At 41.6% G+C, this 21,279-nt stretch overlaps 1 protein-coding gene across 1 annotated transcript in view; it reads right to left on the reverse strand.

The window, feature by feature from the left end:
* Positions 1 to 316: 316 nt before the first annotated feature.
* The window catches only part of Vsig1 (V-set and immunoglobulin domain containing 1), a 109,543-nt gene continuing 88,580 nt past the window's right edge, over positions 317 to 21,279 (reverse strand). Inside the window, exons 3-7 of the mRNA XM_057760147.1 lie at positions 14,981 to 15,179; positions 7,432 to 7,587; positions 6,952 to 7,071; positions 2,748 to 2,889; positions 317 to 1,669 (exon numbers count right to left, since the gene is read on the reverse strand). Coding sequence (XP_057616130.1) covers positions 1,321 to 1,669; positions 2,748 to 2,889; positions 6,952 to 7,071; positions 7,432 to 7,587; positions 14,981 to 15,179 — 966 coding nt within the window. The 3' untranslated portion in view covers positions 317 to 1,320. The remainder of the gene's footprint in view (positions 1,670 to 2,747; positions 2,890 to 6,951; positions 7,072 to 7,431; positions 7,588 to 14,980; positions 15,180 to 21,279) is intronic.

Consider the following 21,279-nt stretch of genomic DNA (forward strand, 5'->3'; position numbering starts at 1 on the left):
GTATTTAGAAAGTCAGATATGAAAGTTCAAACTATATACCATTCATATAAAGATCAGGGAAAAGAAAAGCTAACTTTTAGAGATGGAAAACAGGGCCCAATGGAATTATAAAAGGGGACATAAGAAAACATTGTGGGCTGGTGGAAATGTTCTACTTCTACATAGATATGGGTGTGCACAACTGTCAAAACTCATCAAATTGTACAGTCAAAATGTATACAGCTTATAGTACATAAATTATGTGACAATAGTTATTAAAAAGAATTTATCTTAGTAGTCACTAAATGAGATTTTATTGAGCATTATTATTGGGCCTTAAAATAATATTTCATATAGGATTGATTACACAAGTAAAAAAAAAAAGGAAATCTACTTGCAAATTCTTCAGAGTGGGGTGTCAGTGAAAAAGCTTTTAAGTGAAGGGGTTCATCATTGACATAAGAGTGATGTTTCTATTAATGTGGACTATAGAAACAGTAAAACAGATGATTTCAACTGTCAGTTTAGATGATCTAAAATAGACCGTGTTTACTGAGAACACCATCCTAGCCTACCGCCCAAACAGATAGCAGCAGACAGTGAGTGGTAACATAATAGCTTTTTCAAAGGTATGTTCTAAACTGCCTACAAGACTATCACTTTATGTTCACCAAGAAAAAGTTTAAGTTGTTTAACTGTACACCTACCTTTTTGCAGTGAAAAAAAAAGTTATAAAAATTGCTATGCTCAAGTGTTGGACACTGAGATGACTTATTAAAGATTTAATATGATAAATTGTAAGACTTTGTTCTAAATTGTATGTACTAATTGACACAAACCCTCTTATTTTGGGGAAATGTTTTTTTTTTTTCTAATTTGTGAGCCAATGGTATCAAATTGCTTTCTTAGTGGTAAATTCAAAAAATGATTAGGGAAGAAAGCTTATCCTAAAATGAATATTGAATCATATTAACTCTACCTTATCATGTGTACATGTGACCCATGAAACAGAGTGACTACAAAATACAGAAAATATTTTTGTGAATACACTGCCAACTAAATTAGAAATGAGCCACGCATCTTGGCCTTATCATTTGTTATGTTTACATATTAGTACAGTTTTAAGTAATCTATACTAAAAACAAAGAAACCTTTGCATTTCTTTAGTAGTTGCCTTGGTTTATTTATTTTTAATTAATGGTGAGTATGAGCATGTTGTTAGATGAGGGTTGTCCACGATGGAAGGACAAACTGGGGACTGGTTAAGTCCACCAAACCTTAAAGGCCAGGAATGGGTTCATAAGTGAGAACTGCCGTATTTAATGCCGCGCCTCTCTATGCCTATGCCTTAACTGAATCCTTCCCCTCCTCGCGCAGGGGCTCAACTATAATTCCAGGCTGAGGCTCAGGCTCAGGCTCAGGCTCAGACTCAGGCTCTGTCTCTGTCTCTGGCTCCAGCTCCGGTTCCAACTGAATCTCCAACTCCGGCACTGGAATAGGCTCTGGTTCAGGGTCAGGGTGTGTGGTGGTTTCAAGCTGGGGGTCAGGCTCGTATTCTGGCCCTGAGATGGCAGTAGGAGGTTCAGTGGACTGGGCGCCATGGATGGAAGATGGCTGAGTTGCTTCTAGTTGGATCTCTTCAGACGGAATGACTTCATTGTCTTGGGAATGGCTTGCCTTTGTCATTGGCCTATAGGAAAAAAAAATCCCCAGAAAAACCTTAGGGAACTTTGAACTTGAAAATTTCACATGAAGTCTTAGTGACAAATAGGTCCTAGACCAATGGTTTTCAACCTTCCTGATACTGTGACCCTGTAATACAGCTCCTTGTGTTGTGGTTACACCCTGCCCCCCAACCATAAAATTATTTTCATTGCTACTTCATAGCTATAATTTTGCTACTGCCATGAATCATAATGTAAATATCGGACATGCAACCCTCAAAGGGGTCGCTACCCACTAGTTTAGGCCATCTGTTTGTTCTGATGTTTTGACTTGCTGTCAGACCACATGTGTCCATTTTGGAGTTCAGAAAGATTAGATTTCAACAATATGAAAGTCCAAGAAAGATACACCAGCATTTAAAAGGTGGACAACTGAGAGAGTCTGAAAGGGTAATAAGGCGTTTGAGAGTCAAATCCATGGTTCAGTTGCATCTGTGTCTTCAACTTGTTAGTTTAAGACTTAGGGTTCCTAATGGGTATACAAAACATACTTGTGGAATCAATTAGGTTAAATTAATTAAATCAATTAAGTTGAATCAATGAAAGTAAATCCAGGGAAGGACACACCAATTGCTTATCCAATAGCAAATGGCCAGTCATGAAAATATGCACACAGGTAACTTTATCCAAACTGAGCAGGTTGTCTTTAGGCATATATATGTGTGTTGAAAGAGAGCAGGGAGGAGTATATGGGAGGATTTGGAAGGAAGGAAGGAAAGGAGAAAATGCTGTAATTATAGTCTCAAATATATAAAAAAAATTAAAAAGAAGAGGGAAAGGTGAGCAGGTGGATAAGCATCGCCCTACACTGCAGAAAAAAATTGCAGTGTAGCTAAAAGCACAGGCCTTGGGCCAACCAAATTCTGATTTTCCTGGACCCTATGCACTTTTGCCTTCGGAGGTCTCCTGTTACATTAAAATAGCCACAATTATGTTTATGGCTGTGTTGGTGTAAAGATAAATATGTTAGTATATCTTAAAATGTTTTTTCTCTGACCTAAAAGGACTTTTGTGATGATTAAATTAGTTGATATAAGGGCTTACTCAAGTTCCGTGCTCGGGTTTAAGTTCCTCTTTCTTTGCTTTGACTTAACTTTGTTCCGTGCAAAGTACACCACACAGATGATGACAGCAGCGCCTATCAGGGCGCCAATCAAGGCCCCAATGATGATCCCGACTTCTGGATCTGAAGGACACAGATAGGCAGTTGGTAAAACCAAACACATTTTCGTCTTATATATATGCATTTGAGACTGATGAAAAATGATCTGGAAGGCTCACAATGCAAGAAAGTGACAGGTACAGGTAGAAGGAACAGAAATTCCCAGAATTCTGCTAGTTGAGGTCGACTGTGCAGCTTAACATTGACATGCGCACCAGTGAGGAAAACTGTGGCCACTTGGCAGGCAAGCCTGTTTTTAAATCCATATTTAGGGAATAGAGTTTTCAGTGTGCCTTTATGTGGTCAGAGACATGTCATGGCAATCTGGTAACCAGAAACATGCTCTGTTGGAAGCAAGGACATTTCATCAGCTTTCCTAAGGCCTAAGTGAAATAAAATAAAAAGCTTCCCCAAACACTCCCTGCTCATGAACTCTATGAGCCACTGGGAAAGAACATGGCCATTTGGATAAACAGGCATCTGGTTTATTACATCAGTCTATGGAAAAATTGAATGAGTGTGAGACATTCCAGCTGAGCACCAGGCCTCCAAGCCCAGACATGTCGTCCCTGACAGAACATGTCTGGGTCATAAGCCAGCCCATACCCATCTATTTCCCCTTAAACAAGGATCAACTGTTTATATTTTGAAATGAAAAACTAAGTTTGCATAATAAGTCCCTCATCTTCTTAGGATGGAAGAAATCCATGTAGCTGGGCACAGCAGTGCATGCTTGTGAACCTAGCACTCAAAAGGCTGAGGCAGAAAAATCCTGAGTTTCCAGACAGCCTGGGCCATATACATGGCAAGACCTTGTCTCACAAAACCCTCAATGGGACAGCTCAGCTGTATCAGCAAGACTGGGGGAGCCCTGCAGAAGAGGGGATGGAAAGAATGTAAGCCAGAGGATGGGCAGCAAAAAGACATCTGGGTGTGATGCAGCTGTTGCACTCACGAAATCACAAAGACTGTGGCTGTCTGCACAGGACGGAGCCCTTGAACACTTCATCATGAGTGAGTGAAGGACCCCCTCTGTGGCAGACTACCGGCAATCAACAGATGTTGGAGGAGGGAATGCCATTTTCTTCAGTGGTATATCCACTGATAAATTGGCCTCGCTCCAGTAAATATTCTCCCACCAATTAAATTCAGTAGGCTACAAAAAAGAAGACATGAAAGGTGGAAGGGACTTGTTGAGAAAATGGGAGTTAGTGTGAGAGAGGCAAGTGAGGGGGCATGGAGGACTGAAAATGACTAAAAGTCATTATATAAATGTATGAAACAATCAGATTGGTGAGTAACCCAACTAACATCATGGAGCCATCATCCAGCAACTGACAGAACCAGATGCAGAGAGCCACAACGAAGCCCCAGGACAAGCTCCGGGAATCCAGCTGAAGAGAGAGAAGAGGGTATATATGAGCAAGGGAGGTCAAGATCCTGAGGGGGAAATCTACAGAGGCAGTGGAAGCAAGCTCGTGGAAACTCATGAACTCCGACAGCTGTGGAGCCCCCATGGGATCGAAGTAGGCCCTCCATATGTTAGAGACAGCGGTGAAGCGTGGACTATCTGAGGGGCCCCTGGCAGTAGGATCTGTCCCTGGTGCGTGAGCCAGCTTATTGGAGCCCATTCCCTATGGTGGGATGCCATGCTCAACCCTAATGCAGGAGGGAAAGCTTTGCCTAGTTTTTTAATACATTCTCACTAGTTTTGAAATCGGGAGGAAATAATCACTTCCTTTCAATAGACTCGAACACAATGGCTGTCTCTTTATTATGGTTCCATCTCCCAGTGATCTTTTCTGTGGCTCTTCCTCATGTTCCTTCGCCATTAACCAATTATCTTTCTACAGCTGCTGCTCTGCTTTTGTTCTCCAACCAGCCTACCAATTTTACAGAAACAATAGCCTTTGCTGGTACCTTCAAATACCAACTCAAATAGTACTTGGTCAGCGCAGCTGCTCCAGAGCTTTAACCATAAGTGGTCCTCTTTTGGTGTCTATCCCTGTATAGACCTATACGATAGCGTTTAGCACATACAGTCTTTGCTTAGCCCTCTAGCTGAATGGTGAGGTGAGCTCCTTGAGTGAAAGACCTTTCTTCTTAATGTCGGTCTCTGCATCACCTATGATGATCCATAGTAGATAGTCAATAGGTGACGTAGGAAGAAGATAAGGACAGGAGGGCAAAGAAAGGAAAGGAAGCAAGAAGGGAGAGGAGGGGGAAGAAGGAAAGCCAGGAGAGTGCTGGAGATCATTGGAAAGAAGACTCGGGTACTAGTCTTACACAACTGGACATCCGCCATGTGTGTCTATCTCTAGAAGGGCAGGCAACAATTGAGTGAGGAGTCAAGAAAGACAACAGAGGACCATGCCTGTACAGACAGGTCTCAGGAGAAAGGCCAGAGGAAAGAGCTGAAAGTAATAAGAATGGAGGGCAGATGCCAAGGCTCTAAGTACTCAAGCGAGCCCTAAGAGGTTCGGGAGACATCCCTCGTGAGGGCTTGTCCCAGGATTGACCTAGTCTGTCAGTTTCAAGGCTCTTTAAGTATGAGTCTCAGAGAGCAAGTAAGTGCCTTTCAACTGGAAGTCTGAGGTGTTGCTCGTGTAGCAAGTATAGTATGGGAAACAATTTAATACAAATAGTAACAATAGTACTCATCAGGTATTGTGATTCTAGATAGGGCTGTCTGGTTACTATAGGCAGATTTTTGCCTTTAAACTTTTGGGTTTTATTTCTTATCAGAATGTAGATACTGCATTATGGGTATAAATATGTTTTCCTGGATATATACATGTAACTTAGATCATGTCCACATCCCTGTTACTGTCTCTCGTTCCACTTCCACTCCCCTCCCACTGGTCCCCTTTCTCTTCCCTAACAGCCCCCTTCTACTTTAATGTCTTCTTAAAAATCTAGATCCTGCCTATGAAAGAAAACATGATATTTCTTTTTCTGGCTTACTTCACTCAATATGGTAATTTTCATTTCCATTTTCCTGCTAGTGAACTGGGGTGTCCATCAGGTGATGACAATCTATGAGTCTGTAACATGGAAATAAACAAGCTTATCCAGCTTTCTCTGTGGCATGCTGACTTGAATTCTTTTAGTTATAGACCCAGAAGTGGTACAGCTGGTAATTCTATTTTTAGATTTTTGAGGAAGCTTCAGACTGACTTCCATTGTGGTTGCTTTAATTCACATTCCCACCATCAGCATGTAAGGGTTCCTTTTCCTACATATCCTTGTACACGTTTGTTGTTTGAGCTCTTGATGATAGTCATAAGACTTGGGGGAAATGGAAGCTCACCATAACTCTGACAGCATTTCCATGAAGGTGAAAAACACTGAGAATTTTTTTTCATATATTTATTGTCTATCTGTAATTCTTCTGAGACCTGTCTTACAAAACATCTGCTTATTTATTGACCAGATTATTCGTGTTTAATTCTCTTGCTCCTCATCTATTCTGAGTGTCAACCCTCTATTGGCTAAATGGCAGTAGAGGGTTTCCTTCCGTTCTCTAGGCTGCCTCTTCATTCAGTCTCTTGTTTCCTTTACTGTGCAAAAGCTTTTAAATTTCACGCAAGAACAAGCTTATTTATCAGTTCTCGCTATTATTTTTCTGATCTACCAAAAACCTGCTCAGAAAGTCCTGCCTGTGCCTTATCTTGGAGGGTTTCCCTGTATTCTAGAGGCTGGTCTTAATAAGGCAGTCAAGAAGCAGGAAGTCTGTGAGGCATATATTTGAAAAGAACAGCTAAGGGACGAGCTGGAATTATCAACTGCAAAAGAAAGAGCATCCCAGACTGCTAATGACACTGCTGTTTTTTATTTGTCCAAGAGTAATACCTACTTTCTAATGATTGCAGGATGCTTAAATAAACTACCCGGTGAAGAATTTAGGGAACATATTACTATGTAGAAATGAGAGACCTGGATGGCCATTCATTATCAACTTACCAATAAAGCACAGACATCTCCAGAGAGGCAAGAAGGACTAAGGAGAGACCCTAATTAATCTGTTCAATGGGCAGGCTTAACTTAACTGAAGGATAAAGTATGAAAGCCATAGAGCCAACTCACGTGAAGAGGTTAAGTCAATTTCACAGGAACTATTGCCGAGACTGTTGATGGCAGTACACTGATAATAACCTTGCTTAAAATTTGTCAGATTTCCGATAACCAAAACTCCAGTGGCCGAGTCTGTCAAAACAAGAACACAGAATTTTTAAGATCTCTTGTCATGTTAGTGTACGCTGTTTAATGCCTGTCCACTTTCTCACAGTGGCCTTCTTGAGATGAATAGGCTCCACCTAGGTCTCTTGCAATGCTCTACAAGCAGCCCAGCAAAGGCCCTCCACATTCACCACCTCTCAGCCGAATTCTAGACTCTGAGAAACAGACACACCACAATCCTCACGTTTGCAGGCAGGTATCATGTTAAGCACACGTCTGCTCCAGACACACACATGCACACACTGACATCAAGGGAAGAAACATTTGAGGACCTCAGGCAAGCATCGAGGAGCACATCCAGTGGAAGTTAGGAAACGCGATACTCACCGAAGCTTTCTTTTACTGGCACAATGGTGTTTCCCTCAATCCTATACCAGTAATACGCAGGGGACGGTGTTCCAACGGCAGAAAGGCAAGACAAGGAGATTGGGTGGCCTGCTTCTGGTCTTCCTTGGATGGTACAAAAGGGCTTGGAAGGTTTGACTGTAAGGCAAGGACAAAAAGTGAGCTTCCTGTAAGAAAATGACAGTTTTGTGACATTGGCAGCCACTTCCTCACTTTCACTGTACAGATTATACGGGTATTTGCTTATTTAGTTTATTCTTAGAAACCTTGTTCTGGGCAGTTTTCTGCTTGTACCACCAGATGGGAGCAGAGCACTTCAGCTACGGCAACCATCTAGTCAGGAGGCCATTAAGATTCAAATAGTGTCTCTTCTGTCTGCCTTGTCCCCTGATTTATAACCATGCATTTCCTCATTGGATCCTAAAATATGCCTTTATTAAAACAGCCAAATGTAACCAAACTCTGAGTAGAAACATAGCTTGTGCTTTAAAAGCCATCTTAAATGAAAACAGAGCCCTTAAATACTTGGAGATAAAACCTTTCTAGAAATTCCTTTTAAAATAGTCCACTAATACTTCCTTTTTTTTTCTATTCCTTTGTGAGGCTAAGGCAGTTTTTCATTTATTCATCCATAGGTGACCCAAACTCTCTGGAAGGCTTGAATTTGCCCGAGTCCTCCTCAGCAGAGGAGCCCACTTTGCATTGGTGCTATATGATGTCACAGTCTCGATTTTTCTGCCACTTGGCAAGCATTTAGCTAGGTGCCGTCTGTCTATCCAGTACTGGACTAGGCGCTGCCTAAGTGGAGCTAACGGTGGTGAGAGATGAAATAACAGAACACGGGGGCTCGCGGTAGGGAGGGCGCTGTTTTGCACGGGGAACAGGGAGACCACGGAAGGAGTTTGAGAAAGGTAGTAATGATGCTCTTTCTAGTACTTCCCATGCAGCTCTCTCTGATACTGAGGGTCCCTGGACCAAGGGAAAGGTGATTCAAGAGGTATTAAGAAAAGAGTCACAGGAGCTAGTGACCAGCTAGCTACCGAGGAAAGTAAGGATCTATGCTGATTCCCAGGCTTCGGATTCTGTATCCATGATCCTGCCATCATCCAAGAGAAAGAATTCAGGTAGAAGAACAAGCTTTAGAGGATGGGATGAGGAGGAAGGAGGGATGCTGGGGGCAGTTTGGGACATGCCGTTTTTCAGCTGTTTATGACAACACCTGGACAGAGACCTGGATCAAGGAGATGCTCTCTGGGTAACTGTGAATCACAATCTCACTTTATGCCACATAGTCTGTCCCCAATAACACACACAGGTGATGACTGTAAGTTTTGGATGTACTTTCCAATGAACAGCCATCCTTTGGTTTTCTGTTCCTCTGGGTAGTTGGTTGGTTGGTTGCTGGGTTTGAACTTGAATCTGGCCTCTACCTTCCAAGTACTAGAATTACAGGCATATGATACTGTACCCAGCTCTTCTTCCTTATCTTAATCCATCCCTCTAGCATCTAATTTATGAAATTTATAACTTAAATGCTTCAGACTACCCATTGGTTCTCCTGGGACATGTGATCACAGATCTGGATCCACACAGAACCCGAGCTATGCAACTTTACCTTATAGGGGCCCCATAACAACGACTCCACCTGGTTGATATGACGTCATGATACTGATAGCGCTACTACAAGACCTGTTTTGGGTACCAGCTGCACAAGACGATCCCAACTTGGTTAGCTGAAATGGTGCACATCTTATACAACATTCTGGCCAGACCTGCACACAATACTCAGAGACTATTTGCAATTTTAAAAGACATTGATCTTAAAATTTAACCATCATTTTACTTTCACAGGATCCCCCAGAAAGAATGTCGCCCTCATGACAGCTGGAAGTAACTCTAGAGGACGACGTCCCCTCTTCCAGGAAAGTTTGCCCTTGGGTTTAGGGACATCATTTAGGGGTTGATTATAATTGGTATATGGTTGAGGGTTGGGGAAGGAATTTTATAAGCTCAGAGATCATTTGAAAAAAAAAAGAGGGATAATAGATTGGTACTTGTGAGTTATTGTCTTGAGACAAATGTATTGGTATCGATTCTTATATACTGATACAAAGTGAAATTATATTGACTATTGTATGCATGCATGTTTCTACCTCTGTTTAAAACATTTTTATGTATTGACATATACTGTATTGATATATATATTGTATATATTTACCATATTGCAGTGTACATTTCTATCTCTGATTAAGATACTTACATATTGCTTGTGTATTGATATATATTTACCATACTGTAATGTATATTTGTACATTGTTCATATTTGGAGGTCATTGTCTTCATTTGTTTCACAGTTGTTTATTGTCTTAGTCTTTAAGTTAGATAGGTATTGAGAATTATATAGATCAATAGTATTCTGAGTTTGTCATTTATAATTAGACTAATCAGGTTCTTTAGATACATAGAGATTATACTCAGTATAGATAGATAATCTTCAACCTCTTCAAAGAGCTGTACAAAATGGCCTTTAATCTAACTCAGAGTTTTGTGGTAGTGAGACAAAATTGCTCCTGGCAACACCGCTCTACTCCCGAGAGAATGTTGAGCACCAAAGACACTCCACCTGGAGCCTTTCTTCTTGGCTGAACTGGCCTTTGGGTAAAGAAATGCCCATACCTCAACCACTGACAGAGATACAGAGTATCCGTGAATGGAAAAAACAGGACTGTCATATCCTGCCAAGACAGGGTAAGAGAGTTTTGACAAGTTTCTTGCCTTTGAAAATGGTATGTCAGTTATGTTAGGCCTTAGCCAAAGTTGGTTGCTTCAAAGCTGCAAACGTGACCTTGGGTGATTACCCAGGTAGCCAGTTGTCTCTGTGATTTGTTGCATGTTTTGGAAGTTGTTTGATTGCACTTCCTAATTACTCAGGTAACATTATTTCCCTTCTCAGATCTTCGATGGGGTTGAAGACTATATAAATGTAGTTACTTTCGACTCATGACTTAGCCAAGCTATTTATTATATAAGACCTAAGCTAGTTAGAATAGGATATTTGTACTTATTGTATATAATTTCATAGTAGGTTTAGAACTCTCTTACTTAAACAAAAGGGGGAGGTGTTGCGGGAGGTCCTTCCGCTCCTCCAGCCAATAGCCGCCGAGATACCAGCCCATTGGGGTGTGGTCTCTTTCCCTTTAAAAAAGCGGCTACTTCCCTCCTCGCTCTCTTTACTTCCTGCTCCGGTTCCGGTGACTAGACTTCTTCCTAATTGCGCAGAGGGCTGTTGTCTGGGACGGTGATCTGTAAGTTTATTCCCCTTTAAATAAATACCACCCTATTAATCACAATTCCAAATTGGTGTGGGATTGTTTATGACTTGCGCCTTCAGTTATGTAACTGAACTAAGCTTCGAGTTGTCTCATCTATAAAATATGAATAAGAAATGATCTTGGGCTGGAGAGATGGCTCAGCGGTTAAGAAAATTGCCTGCTCTTCCAAAGGTCCTGAGTTCAATTTCCAGCAACCATCTGTAATAAGGTCTGTTGCCCTCTTCTGGCCTTCAGGCATACATATAGACAGAATATTGTATACATAATAAAAACATAAATATTTTTTTTTTAAAAAAGAAAGAAATGATCTAACCTCTGGCCAGCCAAAAGTAAATACCATAAACAGAGTGTTGCACATGGAATTGCTGTTGGCTATGGACTGGACTAATTTTTGATACTAAAATCAATCTTCTACCAGCGTCTGCTCTGATAAGCCATCTCAGACTCAAACCCTTGTATGCATGAAGAAGACAGGTAAGCACAACTCTTCAAAATGCTCCACTATCCTCTGAAAACTGGTGCCTTTTGAGTTAGAGGATTTTTCTATTTAGATTTCAATACTCTCCCTATCAATGGCTTTCTGAGATGGGAAAAACTTGATTCACCCACCTTAAACTAGGCCATTTAACTATACCATTCAACTAAGATTAGGCTTAGTGTCTTTACAAAATGGTCTGACTGCTATAGCCCCTGTATAAGAACAGAACAATCTGAACAGAAAAATGTGGGCATTTCAACATTAAAAGTCAGGCACCAGGACTAAATTATACATAGCAAACTAGAATAACTAGCACTCATTCACTGAGGCTAGATTCAAATCTAGATTAGGATTCTTCTTGTTGTTCTTTTTCTCCTTCTATCTCTTCTTTTTTATTATTAACAAAACACTAGCTGACTCATTTTGAGACAAGCTGCAAATCTATATATCTTCTAAAACTACTGAATCCGAATTGAGCTGACATTTCATCCAGCTAAAGTACCCCCAAAGAGTTACTATGTTTTACTGGCAAAGCCATTGATCTACCCTTTGGCTTTATTGCTTTCATCAGGATTTGGGTGGAAGGAAAAGGCTCATCCCAGAAGACAGATGAAAATGCTTCAGTGTGTTCACAAAGCTCCTCTAAATTAATAATTTTTATGCGCCAAACTGCAGAATGGAGATGGTGCTCATTCCAAATGTACACATAATAATTATTCAGAGTCGATCTGGGAGTTTTTCAGAGATTGATTTTAGAGGGTTGTCATGACTAATGGAGGTTTCTTAAATGAGTGGCCATCCAAACCACCTGCTTCTCGGCTCCCGGCTGCTTTCTTCACCTGAACTGTACCCTGCCACTTCAGCCTCTGCTCTACCTGACACGTTCTTGGACATCCTTCCTCGGCCAGCACAAGTCTCTTTCCCTGATAAGCCTTCTCTAGCTCCCCTTCTGTAGCTTTCTCTGTGTCTTTACAGCTCTCCTCCCACTGAAAGTGTTCGTGCAATCTGTCTCTTTCACCAGATTGGGTTTTTGGAGGGCTGGAACCCTATCTTTTACATCTTACTATTTCCATTGCTTGGAACAGTAACTGAGGCATGTTTTCAGACTCTGATTAAGGAGTGCATGAATGCAAAGCAAATACACGGGATTGATAGCCATGCTCGGTGAGAAATGTCTCAAGGATACATGGCTATACTATACCCACGTTCATAGCTGTTTACCTATAAACATCATGTTTACCTATAATACATCATAGGTAGAGTATAACATTTTGCATAACATACACATTGGTGTAGCATAGCATTTAGAAAGGAGACCAAGAAAGGGTACTATTAGGTGATGAGAAGAGATGGAATGCAGGCAAAAGGACGCATGAATCATAAAAGAGAATATAAAGCTAATTGGTTTTCTAGTTTCAACTGACTCATAGATTTTTCGTTTTTATAATGCATAACTGACATTGAAAGGGGAAAGGCCTAAGCAAAGCTCCATGACTTCAGCATGGCCATTCTAACTTTTCATAAGATCATTGGGTTGCATTGAGCTTGGGCCTGGGTAAGTGTTTGAGTGGTTACCATAACCTACCTGTGGGACATTTTTATTTGTGAGTTCATTACAATAAACAGATTCTTTTAATGTAGTGCTATGAAGAACCATCCTCGGTGGTGTATCAGTTAACTCTCCTTACAAGTGCCCCCTCCAACCCACCCATCTCTACTTGTCCCAGGCCCAATCAGGGTGTTCATGTGCAATGGGACTTGAGAATTGTGAACAGACTTTGAAAATTTAGAGATAATTTACTATCACTAATTTCTGGAAAGTTGAAACTCATAGGAAAACCTTGTTCTTTTCTGAATTAATGAAAATGAAATTTTTGAGTATGTCTGTGGAAGGAAATCCATGGATTGTTTAGTATCTTTATTTTATGGTTTCTGACTGCTTCAAGAAAAATCATGACAAACTCATGGCAAGACTTATCTGATTCAAAGACTCAAAGGGAACAAAAAAAACTAGCTTAAGATATCTTTGGCTTATGGAAATTCACTGGGAATCCTCTGAACTTCAAATTTAAGAATATTAACCTTCTTGTCTAGCTTATCTCAGGGCTATTTCCAAGCCTTTTCTTGAAAATTGCTTCTGCTCAGATCACCCCAGAGACACCGAGGCAACAGAAAATCATTAGATGATTAATCCCTCAAATTACTTGAACATTAAAAGGCTCTTTAATCCCCAGCACCTAATTGGATTCTCATAATAAATCAGTAAAGAAGACAGACTTAAAATCTATCTTACAATGGCCAGAGAGTAGTGGACTGCATTGTATGAGGTCACCAGGAACAGAAAAAGGTCTAGAACCTAAGTTTACTGATTTTCCGTCTCGTGGTTTTTGGCATTCTTACCACGGTTTTCCCCCATATGACTGATTTTATGAACTGTCACACAAATTGTCCTAGCAATGGGTTCATCTATTCCTATGCTCCAATGCCAAGCACAAGGCTCAGCACAATAAAATACAACTGATTTGAGAAAGCACTCTCTTAAACATTAGTTCCGATGTAACATTTCCCTCTTACTTAGGAGGGTAAATACAATGGCAGACCTCACAGTAAGCATCAATTGGTGCCTTTTAAAATCACATAGGTAGCAAGACAACTGTGGATAGTTCTCGTAGATGTGTATCTTGCTGTCATTTGTTGCTTCTTTAAACCAACTATCTAGTAGCTGACTTGGCCTACTGCTTCCTTTCCAATGATTCATATATTCAAGCGGACAGGAGCAATGTCTAGGTCAGCTCCATTCGGGCTACTGGTAAGGGCTTCAAGCCCGTTCCCCTTCCTTTAATACTTTCTACTTTAGAGTCTGTAAATAGGTACTCAGCCCCTGCTGTGTTCTATAGAGTTTGAAGGATCCCTAGAAAGCAAACAAACTGAGTATTCCTCATGGGCAGAAGCCATGTCTCCATCACCACCATGCCTTTATTTCCTTTTACAAAGTAGGGAAACCATAAATCCTGAACAAATAAGCTCTTCCAAGTCTAGTTTGAGAGTAAATGTGACTTGTCCAATATCATATAATAAACACGTGCTCATCATAACTTAATTCTTAATAATGCCTTAACAAGTAACATTTTCCAAATATCATTAGCAGTTTTAAAAAGTGAGCCCCCCCCTCCACGGATCAAAAATCAAATTAAATAGTTACATAGCAAGCTCAAGGCTAGCTAGAGGAGCTATGGTTTCATGAGACTCTGCCTCAAAACAAAACAAAACATAATACAAAATAAATATAAACGAAGTGGATGTTTCTGCCTTTGAAAGAATCAGTTCTTGGTAAGAACAGTGGTTGGATTGAAAAAGGGAATATAAGTTGACAATTGTTTCTTGTAATTAAGTGTGGCTTTAATTACAAGTTCCTCCTGGAAGAGCTCATTGGTGATCATTTGGTGAGACAATGTTTGTCTCACTGTATCCTTTCAAGCTAGGGATGCTACTGTTTCTGTACATTTTATGATAATTTTTAGGTATCACTATACAGATTAAGTTGGAAAACTCTCTACTGATAAGATAAATCTTAAATTAATAAAACGGTCTCTGGCAGTGAAAGGAGCAGGGAGAATATTTAGCCCCAGGGGCATAACTGACACCATAACTCAGTGCTTTGACTAATTCACTGTCTTTAGTTGCTTCAAGAAAACAAAAGACATGAAAAGAATGCCCATACCTAACACAGTGACAGCAAGAATGCCTTGGTTTTTGCCGACAAAATCTGGAGGGTTGTTGACATCACAGATGTAAACTCCACTGTCCACTGGTTGCATCTGCAATATGGTGATCGATGCGTTCCCTGGATTAGTTGACCCTATAATTCGATCCTTGAATTGCCCAATAGCCGAAGCTTGTCCACCTTCATAGTAGTAAATCTAGTGTAGAAAAATAGTAAAACTGAGAACCTGGATGAGGAGAAGTTTCCAGAAAGTCCCTTCTATCTGTGGTGCCTGTAGCCAAGATTTCTCAGTTCAGTGGGGCATTCAACTTTCTGATTGCTGGTGTCATTACCTCATTTGTCTCCAACAGCTCTGTGATGTCACTAGATCAGAGACTAGGAAGTCCATTTTACAGAAAAAGAGACAATTGGAGTTCAGAGGATTTAACTTCTAACCTTTGGCTAGGAAAACAAGCATTCACCTGCTTAGTCTACCTGGTAGAAACTCACCAGTAAATAAGATAAATGTCAAGAGGTATTTCCACTTTATGAACTTCTGATTTGAGTTTACCTTGCCCACTGAGACTATTCTCCCTAAAAGCTCAAATGTTCATGTTTCTTTCATGCATACATATCTCTCAGATCGTGCAATTGGATACATTCTGTTTGTTAGAAGTAAAATACTTCAGGGCAGACTATTCCGTGAGAAATCAATTGCTCTCATTCTCTCATAGTAGCCGTGGTAGGATAAAACCAGGTAAACCAGCAAAAGGCCTGCAGTGTGCTTGGTCCATGTTACCTGCCATCTTTCTCTCCATGTCAAATAACAGAGCTAAGAACTTCAGGTGACACATCTGAAGGCCCAGGATTCACTTGTTGCTGCTCTTGTTATCTTTACAATGTACTGAACTTGAGCCAAGCAGGGACATAAACCTGCAGTCTCGGTCTCTTGGGGACCACCTAAGCTAAATAGCAAGACTGTCTTTACAAACACTCTCATGAATGCTCAAGCAAGACCAAATCCTCCATGGAGGGGAAAGGCAGGCGTGAAGTCCACTCCTAACTGAGGAGCAATTGGCAACTGATAGCTGCTGGGAGAGAAAGAGCCAGTTTTAAGAGTGTTGTCCCTGATAAGTCAACCGCCCTCCAATGGAAGGCCACCCATGCAAGAATATATAGGCAGTGCAGATTGGATTTGATGGGTAGCAAAAGAGGACACAAAATCGGGTGGGTAGGGAAGCAGGTGGATCTGGGAAAAGTGTACAGGGGGCAAATATGCTCAAAACACAGTGTATAAAGAAAAGCTACAAGGAGTTAGTGACTGCAGAAAGAGGGAGAATCAGTATTTACCAGGGATGAGCCTCCTAATTGGTTATTCAGTACCAAGTAGCCAGCTCTAAAAATATATACATATGGACAACGCTATATGGACCCAACGGGTTGTATTTATATATTTACTCTTATATATGTAATAATAATAATTAAAGAAAAACACATGAATTTGAGAGGGACCACAGGGGAAGGGAAGATAAGGGAGAGGAAGACAGGAAAGGGAGGAAAGAAATAATTTAATATAGTACACATATACAAAATTTAAAAATAATAAAGATACTAGTATTTAGCAACATTATTAAAAAATTTTACAATAAAATAATTGATTAAAGAAAGATCTGAATTCTACTTACATTTACATTAAATTGCATGGCTCTTAGGTATTAATGGCAACCATGGGATAAGAGTGACGTGGTTGAGAGAAGTCTGAACTAAGTGTCACAAGATCTAGGCTTTCCCCACAGCTCTGCCTCTGATGTGATGTAGTCACATGAGGTATTCCCTAATTACGTCTCCATAGCAACTTGCTAAGTGATAAGAGGCAAAGATAGCTAATCTCTCTAACCTTTTGGTTTCCACATGTGCACAAGGAGCTAGAACCAAGTAGGACAGTGATTTTCAGTGATGTCCACATGAAAACCTACTAATTTTAATATACACAAGAGAAGCACATGGAGCATAACAAATATGTAACTTCATGGACATTGTTGCTTAGGTGACACTAAGGTCTTTGGATTTAAAAAGTCTCAGTCAATATAGAAAGGATTAACTGAAAAATAGTTCTGGGGATACACGAGTATGACAGAAATTATGAGGCTGGGGCATGAGTGGCTGCACCTTGGGAATCACTAGATGAGTTAATACGATCTGAGTTCCCTTCTTAATACACACATTCTGTGTACACAGTTTGCGAAATTAATATAAATGTGTGTCATTCCACAATTGGTGCTTATGTCCCGTAAATTGGGATTGCTGTAGTCTAATGAGACAAGTTATTTTCATAAAATTTTCTAGATGGCTCTTCCAGTTCATTTACTTCATTAGCCTGGCTCTAAACAAGAAACTGAAGCCAGGGGAGGATTTGAAAATGTTATAAAAGTAAGTTGAGGGATGGGTGTGACGCTGAATGGTAGAGTGCTTGCCTAGCACGGATGGTGTCTTATTTTCCACCCTCGGTGGGGGAAAAAAGGGTGAAACACAAAAGCAAAATAAGTTTAAGCAGAAGTAGAACCAGTTCCCCTAATTCCTTGCCCAGGGCTATTTACCCAATCTATTAAAAAAGAGAAAACAGTCAGAAAAACCAAAAGAAGATGCTATCTAGCGCACTTCAAACCTCTTCCCCTTTATGCAGAAAGGCAATGTTAAAGCAAGACCAACAAGCAGAATTTTGAGGGAAAATTTAAAAAATGAGCATAATTAAAGTGAAAGGAACTTATTCTCTCCGTTGTCTCCTTTAACATTCTTTCCTGCCCTAAATACAGTATCCTATACTTCGTTTATTCATGCCTCCGGAACTGAAACCCTGACGACATGCGTTTGCCTGAGAACCCAGAAAGCTACGATTAACTCAAGGTATTCAAATGAGACAGGGATAGATTTAACTTATTAAAGGACTGTGCTACCCCGGCAGGCAACACTAAATCTATTTACTTCTTAATGTACAGCGTGAGGTCCTGTGGTCACTTACCTGGAACACAGCCTGCTGCCATCAAGACAGTCCTTTCTAACCTAAGCCTCTGACCAGTTCCTCTGCTCCCAAGAGGAGGCAGGCCAGCCCTGCTTTGTGACATCTGATGATGTCACAGTGAGATACAGCATCAATCCTGCCACAGGAAGTCCTAGAGGAGCTAAGTGAAGGGACCTTGATTATGTAGAAATGAAGGTTACAGAATACTTTTAAGGCAAGGACTAGGACACGGAGGGGTGCAACAACAGAGACCAGGCAGGGTGGCACAGGCCTAGGTCTCAGATGTGCACCTTACCTATGAAAGCCCCTCATCATCCCTTCTATCCTGCTCCTTACACTGTAGTCTAATCCATATTTCCCTCACAGATGATAGATACTACAGGGATATGACAGGAGACCTAAAAAGTAAAGGCCTTGAGTTTAGGCTGCTGTCTGGGAAGGGAAGTTCCAAGCATTAGATAGCCAGATGTACAGAAGGGGCATTCTGCTTGGCCAAGTCCGCCCTGCTAACTCTGTCCTTGGAAAGAAAACAAGAAAGGAATGTTTTCTCCAAACTGCTTATCTAATCACTCTGGAAGGGCTACAAGTTGGTTTCATTTTCCACAAAGAATAATACTTAAAAGATCAAAGCTAAGTAAAAAAAAAAAAAGTTCAAGCTGAACAACGGTCAGGGCATGGCCCATACCACTGACATCCTTTGCAAAGAAAAAGTATTATCAGTTTGGAGACCAGAGCTACTGAGGTCAAGGAAAAGCCTCCTGTGTTCAACAGGCCGCATCCTTGCAAGGATGAGAGGAGCCCGGCTTTAAGAGAATCCATCCCCATGTTTCCTAAAGTAGTACTTGTTCAAAATTCTACCCATCGCTGCCTGTGCCCATATTCATGACAGAGTCCCGCTTTATCTCAATGTCTCCTCTTCCTGCCCTCTTTGCCATGCTGGTGGCTGGTGGGTAGAGTCACAGAAGCCTGGTAGTGTCTAGATCCTCTTTGAGATCACTCAGTTCATGTCACTAAGGTTCAGGAGCCTTCAGGAGCCTGCTGGATATTGGACATATGAGACAAAGGTGGCCCAGCGTCTAGAAGTAGGAGTAGGCCAGAGGGGACCATGGTATATGGAGGAGCTGGTTTACCCTATAGAAACAAAATGCTGGCCTAGCCAGTCACAATATATCTGCTGGCCAAACCAGGCCCCGAGCCTCCAGTTTGCAAATTCGAATTCATTCTCATCTACTGCAGAGGACACTGAGGCCCTGATAGAGGAAATGATTCTTCCCAAGGTCAGAGAGCCAATTCATAGTCAAACCTGGAACCCAAGTCTCACGGTTCCTACTGTGAGCATTAAGTAGCACTCTCAGTCCTGCCTGACACAAGGCTGATGATTTATCTTCCCTTTGGGGCTGTCCCACTGCCTGCGGCCATCTCCCTTTCCTCCCTCCTGCCCATTGGTGCCGTTTCCTGGTCTGCTGCTTCTATTACTGAACAGTTTGGCCACACAATACACTCCACATTCTCCAGCTGTGCCGCAGGCTGCTCCGTATCTTTACACGGCCGCCTTCCTCGGCCCATCATGCCAAGTTCCTAGTCACACAAGGCTGCACAGTTGGCAGCCAGTTGTTTCCTCCAGTTTGCACTCCCACTCCCAAACAAGAAGCTTGGGATATGAGCAGGAAGGCTTGAAAGGACCCCATCTGCTTTCCATTGGAGTCAGAGTGGGCTTTACTAACTGCCATTAGCTTCCAGAGCTGCTTTCCAGGTTCCTTTGGGAGATATGGAAGCCTGGGCGTCCATAGCTAAACCACACATTCTTTCCTTTTCCTCCCTTCCAGCTCCCTGCTTTCTGGCCTTACTCCTAAAGCAGCTAGGCATGGGTGGGGAAGCGGCAGAGGGTTCAGGCCCGGAATGTTGTCTGGCCTATACTGCTAAGGCTAGGATTGTACAGAATAGAAACAGGATACTGCAGGAAAGGCTCTCTTGTCCCATTTCACCAGCTCGTTATTGCTTGAGCCATCCACCGTTTGAGGGACTGCTTTGCATAGTTTTTGGTTGAACTAATGGGCGATCCCTGACTAGGGGCACTTCTTCAACAGAAATGAAGTAAACTCCAGAGCAGATAAACACCAGTGAGAAGAGATGGAAGCCTTGTAGTGATCTTCCCTGACAGCCATAGTAGCATTTGGGACAATTTGCTGCATGGCTTTGCTGCATGGCCTTGCTGCATGTGTTGCAGAATATTTAGTAGCTCTAAGCCAGCACCCACCAAATGTCACTAGGGGCTAGAGGTTCAAAAACAATAAAATCAATGCCCTCTCCATTATTAAATTTCCCTGAAGTGATGGAATACACACATACACACACACACCAAGATTACAGAACCATTTGAAATGATGTAACCTACAGGAAAAAATGGTTTTAAAATGTAAGAAGCCAGAAAATATGAAGACAATAGATTTAGGGGAAGGAGTTGTCTAAATTGTAGACATGTTGTGTATATGAGGGTGGTGAGGAATTTCTTCCATTGCGAGGACTTTAGGGGAGCATTATCTAATGGACCCACACTAAACAGGGTCAGTGTGCATTTTATTCATGTCTAAGTGTCGTCTCTAGCTTTAGCATAACAAGCTAGCCTGGAAAGGGAAGAATCTATAGCCAGAGGGGCACCAGATCTCCCCAAACTTCCTTGTTAGCCTGCATGTGCCAGGTGAGTTTCCAGAAAAGGGTACCCCCTGAGGGATGCTGCGAAGCTGTCCGTATTTCTGAACACAGGACATTTCTGAAGGGAGGACCAAATGGATAGTTTCTGTCCTCAGGATAGGAGAACTTGTGGCAAGAGCAGTTTCCATGCACCAAAGGGACCTCCCTAGAGAGGACATTCAATGGAACACAGAATCTGGCCCTGGGTACTGAGAAACTCTAGGCCCGAAGTCAATTGATATTTAATGCAATGACTTTGAGGAGGAGGAGACAGGCGTGTGGCAAAAGCTGGCCACCAGCCTGATCAGAGCAGCTCTAGGGCCTGAACCTTTTTTAATTTTGTTTTTGTTTTTGATTTTCGAGACAGGGTTTCTCTGTGTAACTTTGGAGCCCATCCTGGCACTTGCTCTGTAGACCAGGCTGGCCTCGAACTCACAGAGATCCGCCTGCCTCGGCCTCCCAAGTGCTGGGATTAAAGTCATTCACCACCACCAAAAGATTCATTGGGAGGAAGAGGAAGTAAGCTCAGATGCAGGGCAGCTCCTCTGAGAGACAGACGCCATGCTCCCCTCTCCCAGGCAGACACGATGAAGCAAGCTGCCAGGTC

Source organism: Chionomys nivalis, chromosome X, assembly GCF_950005125.1.
Source record: "Chionomys nivalis chromosome X, mChiNiv1.1, whole genome shotgun sequence".
Taxonomy (NCBI): Eukaryota; Metazoa; Chordata; class Mammalia; order Rodentia; family Cricetidae; genus Chionomys; species Chionomys nivalis.